The 10,254-nt window shown below is 36.5% G+C and overlaps 1 protein-coding gene across 1 annotated transcript; it reads left to right on the top strand.

The window, feature by feature from the left end:
• Positions 1-7,220: 7,220 nt before the first annotated feature.
• Positions 7,221-8,156, top strand: LOC119536780 (olfactory receptor 1013-like). The gene has a single exon (XM_037839537.1). It carries the CDS (start codon positions 7,221-7,223, stop codon positions 8,154-8,156), a length of 936 nt encoding a protein of 311 aa, XP_037695465.1.
• Positions 8,157-10,254: the final 2,098 nt, after the last annotated feature.

Here is a 10,254-nt window from a genome sequence, read left to right as displayed (position 1 = left end):
AAAATCTAATGTGAATGTATTGGTGGTCACCATTACTGCATTGACAAAGCCTCCACTAGAGGAATATACAATTAAACAGATGCACAATTTTCTTGACATGGCTTGAGAATTAGCAGTGGGTTGGCCATGCCAACATAACGCCCATAAGCCATTGCTGTCAATGAGTAACATGCAGTATTAACCCAGCTCAGCAAACAAGAACTGAGCTATGTAGCCAGTAAAGGAAATGCTCTTGTCTTCAGAGATGCAGGTCACTAGGCTTTTTGGGGTGTAGATAGAGGAATACCAGAAATCCAGGAAAGGTAGATTCCCAGTGGAAAAATACAGACATGTAGATTCTGGGGTAATCACAGATTCACACTATGAGAGAGGTATATCCCATAGGTCCCTGGGAGCACACCAAGGAATACAATAAATTAGATGAACTGCAACATAGAGTTTCTGCTGAATTCTACCAGGATATAGTCAGTCCCATATTGATTCTTTTGCTCTCCATGGCTAAAAGAGATCTCACCTACAAATGGTTTTGAGGAATGTTTATCTCCTTCAGTAGTTAATAATTAATGGCTGGGCTAGGGCCAAGTGAACTGCCAAGACTACAGATATTAGAGTAGAGAAATCTGAGCAGGCTCCCTTCCTGATTTCCGAGGTGAAGGGAGTTCTCTGAGCCTCAGTACATTCATTTTTGCAAGATGATTTTAATACCAGGAATGTCATAATGATGCTATGTCAAGTCATTATTACAGAAAATTTTTCTTGAGTTCAGGTGCTGTTATAGGTCCTGGGATATAGCAATGAAATATGATTGCATCTTAATCTCATGGACTTTTAGTGTAAAAGGGAGAGATACATAGTAATCAAATAAGAAAAACAATACAAAAACATTTCCAAATAATATTAAATGCTTTCAAAAGTAAAAAGTGGATTTTAGAAGAAATATTAACTGGCAGAAACTTTTATGTAAAATTATGATTCACAATGCTTGTAGATTCTTACATCATCTCAGGACTTCCTTTCTTGGGAAATGACTAGCAAGGCAAGTAAAAAATATTGTGCATTGAAAAATTGAGTATTATTTGATAAAAGGGAGAGAAGTTCTTTGGGGTCTTTGACTCTCTGGGACAATTGTTTTTCAGTCATTATTTTCATTCTTTATTCCCTTTGAGATTGTGAAGATGTTAAACTAGAGATATTTGTAAACTAAACGTGTATGTGTGTGTGTGTGTGTATCTCTGCATATTAAATTACATGTGAACATAAATTCTGAAACTTTCTTCTTGTGCTTGGTAACTTCCATTTGTCCCTCATAATCCATTCTCCACCCTTTTATATCCTCCACTTTGCTCTTGGTTTAGCCAATGGTTGTCGCTTGGTGTGAGGAACATAGTTCAGAGTATTTCCTTTAACAGTTTCCATAATCTGACTGCATCCTTGGACAGAACTTAACTCTGGACATAGAATGCTTTATCAAAACTCTCTGCTCATGCCTTTAAGCACTTGAACTCTTGTTTTGTCGGTGCTAGGTGTGGTAACAGTCATCAGAAGTGATTATACCAAATTACATTATTCCATTGGATTCTTCTATTTCATTCACCATCCATTGTAATAGTAGCTGAAGCATATAATTGATTCAATCCAACATCCTTATCTCCCTGACTTTTTAGACTCTTTATAGTAAATAAGGTTAGTCTTGTATCTCAATATTATGTTACTTCCTGGTACATCCAACTTTGGTCAACAACCTTCAAATCCATTCCCAGGCATTCTCCCAGACCCTGCCTATGACAATTAGCAACATCCCACCTCTCCACAGGTGTACTTACAATGTCCTTCCGGAGCAGTGCTTCTAATTCACTTCAGGGTTATATTGGGAAATAAGTTTTCTTGGTGCCTAGAAGCAGAGTTCTATCATGGGTAGGAAATGAGAAGACACTGGCATCTCTTGCAAGTTAACTGCTGTAGATGACATGATGGAAAGGCTTGTTCTTTTTTTTTTCTGGATAAAACTATTTCCCTATGATAGGGGAGAAGGGGCTGCTTTCACAGGCAAAGAAATTTCAGGGAAGAGGCAGCCAACTCAATGGGAAAAAAAATTTTGGAAACCATGGATCTGACAAAAGACTGATATCTTGCATATATAAAGAAATCCTGCAACTCAATGACAATAGTACAGACAGCCCAATTATAAAATGGGCAAAAGATATGAAAAGACAATTCTCTGAAGAGGAAATACAAATGGCCAAGAAACACATGAAAAAATGTTCAGCTTCACTAGCTATTAGAGAGATGCAAATTAAGACCACAATGAGATACCATCTAACACTGATTAGAGTGGCTGCCATTAAACAAACAGGAAACTACAAATTCTGGAGGGAATGTGGAGAAATTGGAAGTCTTATTCATTGTTGGTGGGACTGTATAATGGTTCAGCCACTCTGGAAGTCAGTCTGGCAGTTCCTTAGAAAACTAGAAATAGAGTTACCATTCGATCCAGCGATTGCACTTCTCGATATATACCCGGAAGATCGGAGAGCAGTGACACGAACAGGTATCTGCACGCCAATGTTCATAGCAGCATTATTCACAATTGCCAAGAGATGGAAACAACCCAAATGTCCTTTGACAGATGAGTGGATAAATAAAATGTGGTATATACACACGATGGAATACTACACGGCAGTAAGAAGGAACGACCTCGTGAAACATGTGACAACATGGATGAACCTTGAAGACATAATGCTGAGCGAAATAAGCCAGGCACAGAAAGAGAAATATTATATTCTACCACTAATGTGAACTTTGAAAAATGTAAAACGAATGGTTTATAATGTAGAATGTAGGGGAACTAGCAATAGAGAGCAATTAAGGAAGGGGGAACAGTAATCCAAGAAGAACAGATATGCTATTTAATGTTCTGGGATGCCCAGGAATGACTATGGTCTGTTAATTTCTGATGGATATAGTAGGAGCAAGTTCACAGAAATGTTGCTATATTATGTAACTTTCTTGGGGTAAAGTAGGAACAGGTTGGAAGTAAAGCAGTTATCTTAGGTTAGTTGTCTTTTTCTTACTCCCTTGTTATGGTCTCTTTGAAATGTTCTTTTATTGTATGTTTTTCTTTTTTGTTTTTTTTTTTTAATTTTTTTTTTCCATACAGTTGATTTAAAAAGGAAAAAAAGGTTAAGAAAAAAAAAAAAAAAAACAAGGAAAAAAATATGTAGTGCCCCCTTGAGGAGCCTGTGGAGAATGCAGGGGTATTCGCCTACCCCACCTCCATAGTTGCTAACATGACCACAGAAGTAGGGAACTGGTGGTTTGGTGGGTTGAGCCCTCTACCGTAGGTTTTACCCTTGGGAAGACGGTTGCTGAAAAGGAGAGGCTAGGCCTCCCTTTAATTGTGCCTAAGAGCCTCCTCCCGAATGCCTCTTTGTTGCTCAGATGTGGCCCTCTCTCTCTGGCTAAGCCAACTTGAAAGGTGAAATCACTGCCCTCCCCCCTACGTGGGATCAGACACCCAGGGGAGTGAATCTCCCTGGCAACGTGGAATATGACTCCCGGGGAGGAATGTAGACCTGGCATCGTGGGACGGAGAACATCTTCTTGACCAAAAGGGGGAAATGAAAGGAAATGAAATAAGCTTTAGTAGCAGAGAGATTCCAAAAGGAGCCGAGAGGTCACTCTGGTGGGCACTCTTACGCACAATTTAGAGAACCCTTTATAGGTTCTAAAGAATTGGGGTAGCTGGTGGTGGATACCTGAAACTATCAAACTACAACCCAGAATCCATGAATCTCGAAGACAATTGTATAAAAATGTAGCTTATGAGGAGTGACAATGGGATTGGGAAAGCCATAAGGACCACACTCCACTTTGTCTAGTTTAAGGATGGGTGAGTAGAAAAATAGGGGAAGGAAACAAACAAACAAAGGTACCCAGTGTTCTTTTTTACTTTAATTGCTCTTTTTCACTTTAATTATTATTCTTATTATTTTTGTGTGTGCTAATGAAGGTGTCAGGGATTGATTTAGGTGATGAATGTACAACTATGTAATGGTACTGTGAACAATTGAATGTATGATTTGTTGTGTATGACTGCGTGGTATGTGAATATATCTCAATAAAATGAAGATTTAAAAAAAAAAAAAAAGAAATTTCAGGGATATTGGGGATTCAAAATTCCCATCACCAGCTCCAATACCTGTTACTTCTAAAGTATCTTTAGATCCATCTCCCATCAAATCCATTATTGTCTACCTAGTCCATGTGCCCTCAGCTCTCATTTGAGTTTCTGTAAGTCACCTGACTTGGCTCTTTCTGCCTTCATACATTTATATTTTGTACATTAAAAATATATATATAAAATTTTGCTAGCCCAAACCATGCAGCTGATAAAACTCTTTCAATTTCCTGTTGAAGACATACTCCAAAACTTTTAATAAGGGCTAGTCAGTCCATATTTTGTCTGACGTCTGATCCTGCACACTCCAACTGCTTAATTTAGTTCTGCTTTATTTATATCTCTGGGATGCAGACTCTAGTTCTGTTGTTTTTTTTTTTTTTTTTCCAAAGAGGTTGTTGGTTTATAGGACAATCATTCCTAATATAAAGGATACCTCGGTTCCCATACACTGCCCTATAATTTACACCTTGCATTAGTCATATACATTTGTTACAATTAATGAAACAATATTTTATAACTGCACTTTTAGCTGTATTCCATGGTTTAACTTAGGATACATTGTTTGTTTATTGATGTTCCACTGATTTTTAAAAAATGTTTATTCTATTATCTTATATACTTCTTATGCTTCTTCTCAATTACAGAATGCCTTTTCTCACCTTGGAGCTTGGCACTTGATGTAGCCTCTGCAGGACTGCTTTTTCTATCCTCCTTGCAGCCTGCCATCCCACCCAACTCACTATCTCTGATTAGTGACCTCCTATTATCACCCTTCAGTTCTCAGGCCAAATAGTATCTCAGATAAATATTCCCTAAGATTCTTCACTGTGTCAACCCTTATAATACAAACTCATATCATCTTATAATTGTCTTTTCAGCACTTGTCATAATGTATAATTATAAATTTGTATAATGATTTTATTATCAACCTCATGAGGTTGTAAGTTACATAAAGAAAAACTATCTCGTTCTCAGTTTTCATTGTTTCTGTTTTGTTTGTCTTCTGATGTTTTTAGTTGATATTGAAAGCTAGGCCCTTGGTGAGTTTAAATATATTTCTCTTCATCACACAACTCATGAAATGTAGACCTGGGATTCATAGTTAGATAAAATTTGGTGTGACGATAAATCTAACCCTTACTAACTTAAGTCCTTACTTTTCCTCATTGTTTTATCTCCTTCAACAGCTTGCTCAGTTCTGGGTACACAGGAGTTGCTCCATATAAATCCTGCAAGTTTTGAATGAATAAATGTATTCATGGCCTCATGTGTAGATGATGGTTTTGCCAATCATATGACTATGCAGTAATCAATAAATTCACCTTCTCTTAATATCGTCATTTGAAAAATGGTACAGTTTTTTCAAGTGATAGTCAACATGTCTTAGGAATGAAATTCAAGGGTCTTTGCTTTTTCACTAATATTATCATAATCAGTATGAACTACAGTTAATTCTTGAGCATCTGCACTATACTGTTAGGTTACTCTTTTCTGTCTATTTTTTTTAATATAAATGCATTAATGACACCTACAAATTGAACAGGCTCTTTTAGGCTAATTTAACCAATGATATTCCTGATAAATGATCTCTCCCTACTTCATTCCAAAATGATGATTGAGCCCTATAATTGGTCACTTGGCATGAAAACAGTGCTTGATAATCCTCTTTAGATTTGGCAGCATATCCCAAAGGGATGCACAAATGTATATGTTCTCCCAGGATTGTTACCACTGGAAAGAGGACGCTTGGAGGGAGTAGAAGTCACTTTCTATTCTAAGGTAAGGTGAGATATTTTGGGGTCCAGTCAAATTCAAATGAAGTGACCATTCTTATTCCCAACATTAAGCATTACATTTAATAAACCAGAGGGAAAAGTGCATTTAAATCACAATATGAAAAAGACAAAAATGATTCTTAATGTAATCAGATCATAATATGATTCTACTTTTTGAAATAAAACAAGATTTTTTCTCAAATAATATTTAATGAAGAAGTTAAAGAGTCTTAATATCTTATTTCCCAAGTCAGTGAAACAGGGAATTACATATGAGTTGACCTGCTTGATGTGTGTTTTCATTTTGTAGTTTAAGAAGTTTGAGTCATGCGCCTATACCATGTTTGCATGTTAGGCACTCCACCATTGAAGAAAAATTTTGCTTTTCTTTCACTGTGGTTAGTGGGATAGGCTCTTCTTGGTTGTCACAGAGACAAGCAGAGATAGACAAAGATATTCCAGTCTTCTGTTTTTACCTCTAAGGGGAAAGGATTCTCAGTATTCTATCATTCTCTAAAACTATTCCTGGAGTGAGTATTTACTACCAATTCTTTAGAATATTCAACCATCAATATGTACACAAATATCCATCAATTAATATTTCTCTACTCTTCTACAGGGTGTATTTGAAGATATGATATAAAAGTAAAAATATCAAACAGAATCTAGTCTTTTATACAACAATTTCACATTTTCTATTCCATTCCAACCTTTGTGCTGGGTTATGAGGCAAACAGCTGAACTAAATATAGTTACTGCCTTCAAGAAAATTAAAGTCTAGTGATCTTCCAGATTACTCCTACATACAGTTAGTGGAATAAGTTTAGCTTCTCCAGATAAATTTCTTGAAAAAAGAGAAAGGGAAAAGATATCAGAACACCCTTTCAAAATCTCCACCTTTTTTTTAAATGTCATTTATGTGGTCCCCAATCACCCTATGTACAAGCAGAAGAGAATATAAACAACTCATCCTTCCCTGAAATGATGATGAATTAAATAAACAAAAATATAAGGTGAAACACACTGTATAGTGGGCATTGAAACTGAGATCTTAACAGAGAAGCACAGAACTTGTTCACCAGTTATCCAAAAAGGAGTCACGCCTAGTTCAGCATGAACCAACTCAACATGAATCAGGAAGCTGTGTCAGTAAGGATTTTTAATGATGTAAAATGACAATGATGGGAAGGGGGGATGCTGATATCTAAAGTAATGAAATACTTATTGGTCTTTTCCCAGAAAGGGAATTCAGAAATCCAAAGTCAATGGAAGAGAGAAATTTCACCAAAGTTAAGGAGTTCATTCTTTCAGGGTTTACAGCTGATTTGCAGTTACAGAGAGTACTCTTTTTTATTTTCCTCATAATGTATGTATTCAGTCTCTTGGGGAATATCACCCTGATTTCTCTGATCTTTGCTGATTCTCGACTCCACACACCTATGTATTTCTTCATTGGGAACCTGTCATTTGTGGATCTCTGGTATTCTTCTGTCTATGCACCCAAAATCCTGATGATCTGCTTCTCTGAAGACAAAAGCATCTCCTTTGCTGGCTGCATGGCTCAGTTTTTCTTCTCTGCTGTGCTGGCTTTTGATGAGAGTTATTTGTTGGCTGCCATGGCTTATGACCGCTATGTGGCCATCGCCAACCCCCTGCTTTATTCCCAGGCAATGTCCCCAAGGTTATGTGCCAGTCTTGTTGCAGCTTCATACTTTGGTGGCTTTCTTAACTCAACTATCATCACCAGCAAAACATTTACCCTGAGTTTCTGTGGCAATAATGTCATTGATGATTTCTTTTGTGATCTGCCCCCTCTAGTGAAGCTGGCATGTGATGTGCAGGAGAGCTACCAGGCTGTGCTCTATTTCATACTGGCCTCCAACATCATCACTCCCACTATACTTATTCTTGCCTCCTATCTCTTCATCATTGCTGCCATTTTGAATAACCACTCTACCCAAGGCCGTCTAAAGGCTTTTTCCACTTGTGGCTCTCATCTGACAGCTGTTACCTTGTACTATGGTTCAATTCTCTTTATTTACTCTAGACCAAGCACTAGCTATGCCCTGGAAAGGGATAAAGTGGTGTCCGTGTTCTATACTGTGGTGATTCCAATGTTGAACCCTTTGATCTACAGTTTAAGAAATAAAGATGTGAAAGATGCCCTGAAGAAAATGTTGGATAGAACAAAAGTATTTTAAATAAAAATACATAGTAAAAACCAGTGCTATTTTTAAAAATAAGTTATTTCCAGGTCATGGTAATCATCTGTAATTCTCAGAAATAAAACAAAAGGACTCAGGAAATCATTAAATAATATAGAAATGCCAGGTTGCTTTTTTATTTTTAAGCTTTGTATTTATGTATTTGAGTGTGTTTTTAAAATACTGTGTGATAAATATGGCTGTGTGTTTTGGAAAATCTGCTGTTTACTTGGAACATATTCCATAAAAATGCCCATTTTTTTGTCAATTAAAAGAAAACTGATTTATTTTAATTCCTCTTGACACTTCATAAATTGCCTGTATGCATTTTTTAGTCTTCTGTCAAATGGAAACATTATAACTGGTTATAGAATCATTGTTAGGATCAAATGTTTTTTAATGACCTTCTTTGACTTGTGTCATTCTTAGGAGAGAAATAAGGAAGGCTAACTGTGAAATTCTGATTTCAAAAGTACTATTTGACTTGTTGGAAGAGGCAATAAGTTATGAAAGTTTAAGAAAATGGCCTACTATACAATGAACTAGAGACAAGTTTTATTTTTTTTATTTTCTAATTCTTTCTTAATGACTTACCATACTATAAACAAAGCTTTTCTTGGGGCATGAGAGAATAGCATTTTTACTGGGGTCACTAGGAGTTTCCAGCAATATAGTTTTTCTCCCAAAATTAAAGAATCAGGGGCAAATCTAGAACAGCTGTATGAGAGAGACAGAAATAGATGATAGTCAATAATAGATAGATGATAGATAGATAGTGTGCAAGTTTGCATGTATTATGTCCCCCAAAATGCCATTTTCTTTGATGCAATCTGTGTGGACAGACATATTAGTGTTGATTAGATTGTAATTCTTTGAGTGTTTCCATGGAGGTGTGACCCACCCAACGGTAGGTGATAACTCTGATTAGATAATTTCCATGGAGGTGTGGCCCTGCCCATTCAGCATGAGCCTTGATTATTTTACTGGAGCACCAAATAAGATCAAACAGAAGGAGCAGGCTTGCTGCAGCCAAGAGGGATACTTTGAAGAATGCACAGGAGCTGAGAGAGTAGCTGCAGCTTACAGTGACATTTTGGAGATGGCCTTTGAAAGCAGTCTTTTGCTCCTGAGAAGCTAAGAGAGGACAAAAGCTCCAAGAGCAACTAAGAGTTATATTTCTGAGGAGCTTCAGCCCAGAGAGGAACATTCTGGGAGAAAGCCATTTTGAAACCAGAACTCTGGAGCAGACTCCAGCCACATGCCTTCCCAGCTAACAGAGGTTTTCTGGACACCACTGGCCATCCTGCAGTGAAGGTACCCTATTGTTGATGACTTACATTGGAAACTTTATGGTCTTAAGACTCTAACTTTGTAACCAGATAAACCCCCCTTATAAAAGCTGATCCATTTCTGGTGTTTTGCAAAAAGGCAACATTAGCAAACCAGGATAGATAGGTAGATAGATAGATAGATAGATAGATAGATAGATAGATAGATAGATAGACTGATTTAAAAAGAAAATTTCAATGTAAGAGCAAGATTCTGAGTAACAATCTCTACTGGGTGAAGCAGTGATTTATAACAACTAAGAATCTATAAATGTTTTATTTCTTTGTTTCTTCAATTGCATTTGTGATAAATTTATAATTAAAAACAGAATATTTTATTGTTTTACATCATATTTCATAAGTGTATAGCATTTTAGAATATGAAACTTGATGCTGTGCCAACATAAACATTCCTGTGATTGGTTTCCAAGGATAGATGGGAGTTTGCTGAAGGAAAAGACAAGGAAGGGCAGTGTGGTCAAAGCAAAAACATATGGCAAAGAACAAAATTATTGTACATGATATATACTGGAAAATCTAATTAGCATAATATCAAAAACATCTTTAATCAGAACATTTAATCTTTATGTTCTGACATGCCATAGAGTCAAATTTTAATAAAACATTCCTTATTTCATCAAATGATAAATAACGTATCTTCCCTAAACTTATAATGAATTATACTTGGGTCATTGGAGTCTGAAGTAAATTTTTCTGGGCCATTGCATAGGGCTATAGAAGAAACACATATAACCCGTCCAGCAAAG

The sequence above is a fragment of the Choloepus didactylus genome, chromosome 6 (assembly GCF_015220235.1).
Source record: "Choloepus didactylus isolate mChoDid1 chromosome 6, mChoDid1.pri, whole genome shotgun sequence".
Classification (NCBI taxonomy): domain Eukaryota; kingdom Metazoa; phylum Chordata; class Mammalia; order Pilosa; family Megalonychidae; genus Choloepus; species Choloepus didactylus.
This window is presented reverse-complemented; position numbering and strand designations above follow the sequence as displayed.

What these genes read in the sequence shown, in the direction of transcription:
- LOC119536780 (XM_037839537.1), top strand. Translation starts at nt 7,221, where the DNA reads ATGGAAGAGAGAAATTTCACCAAAGTTAAGGAGTTCATTCTTTCAGGG.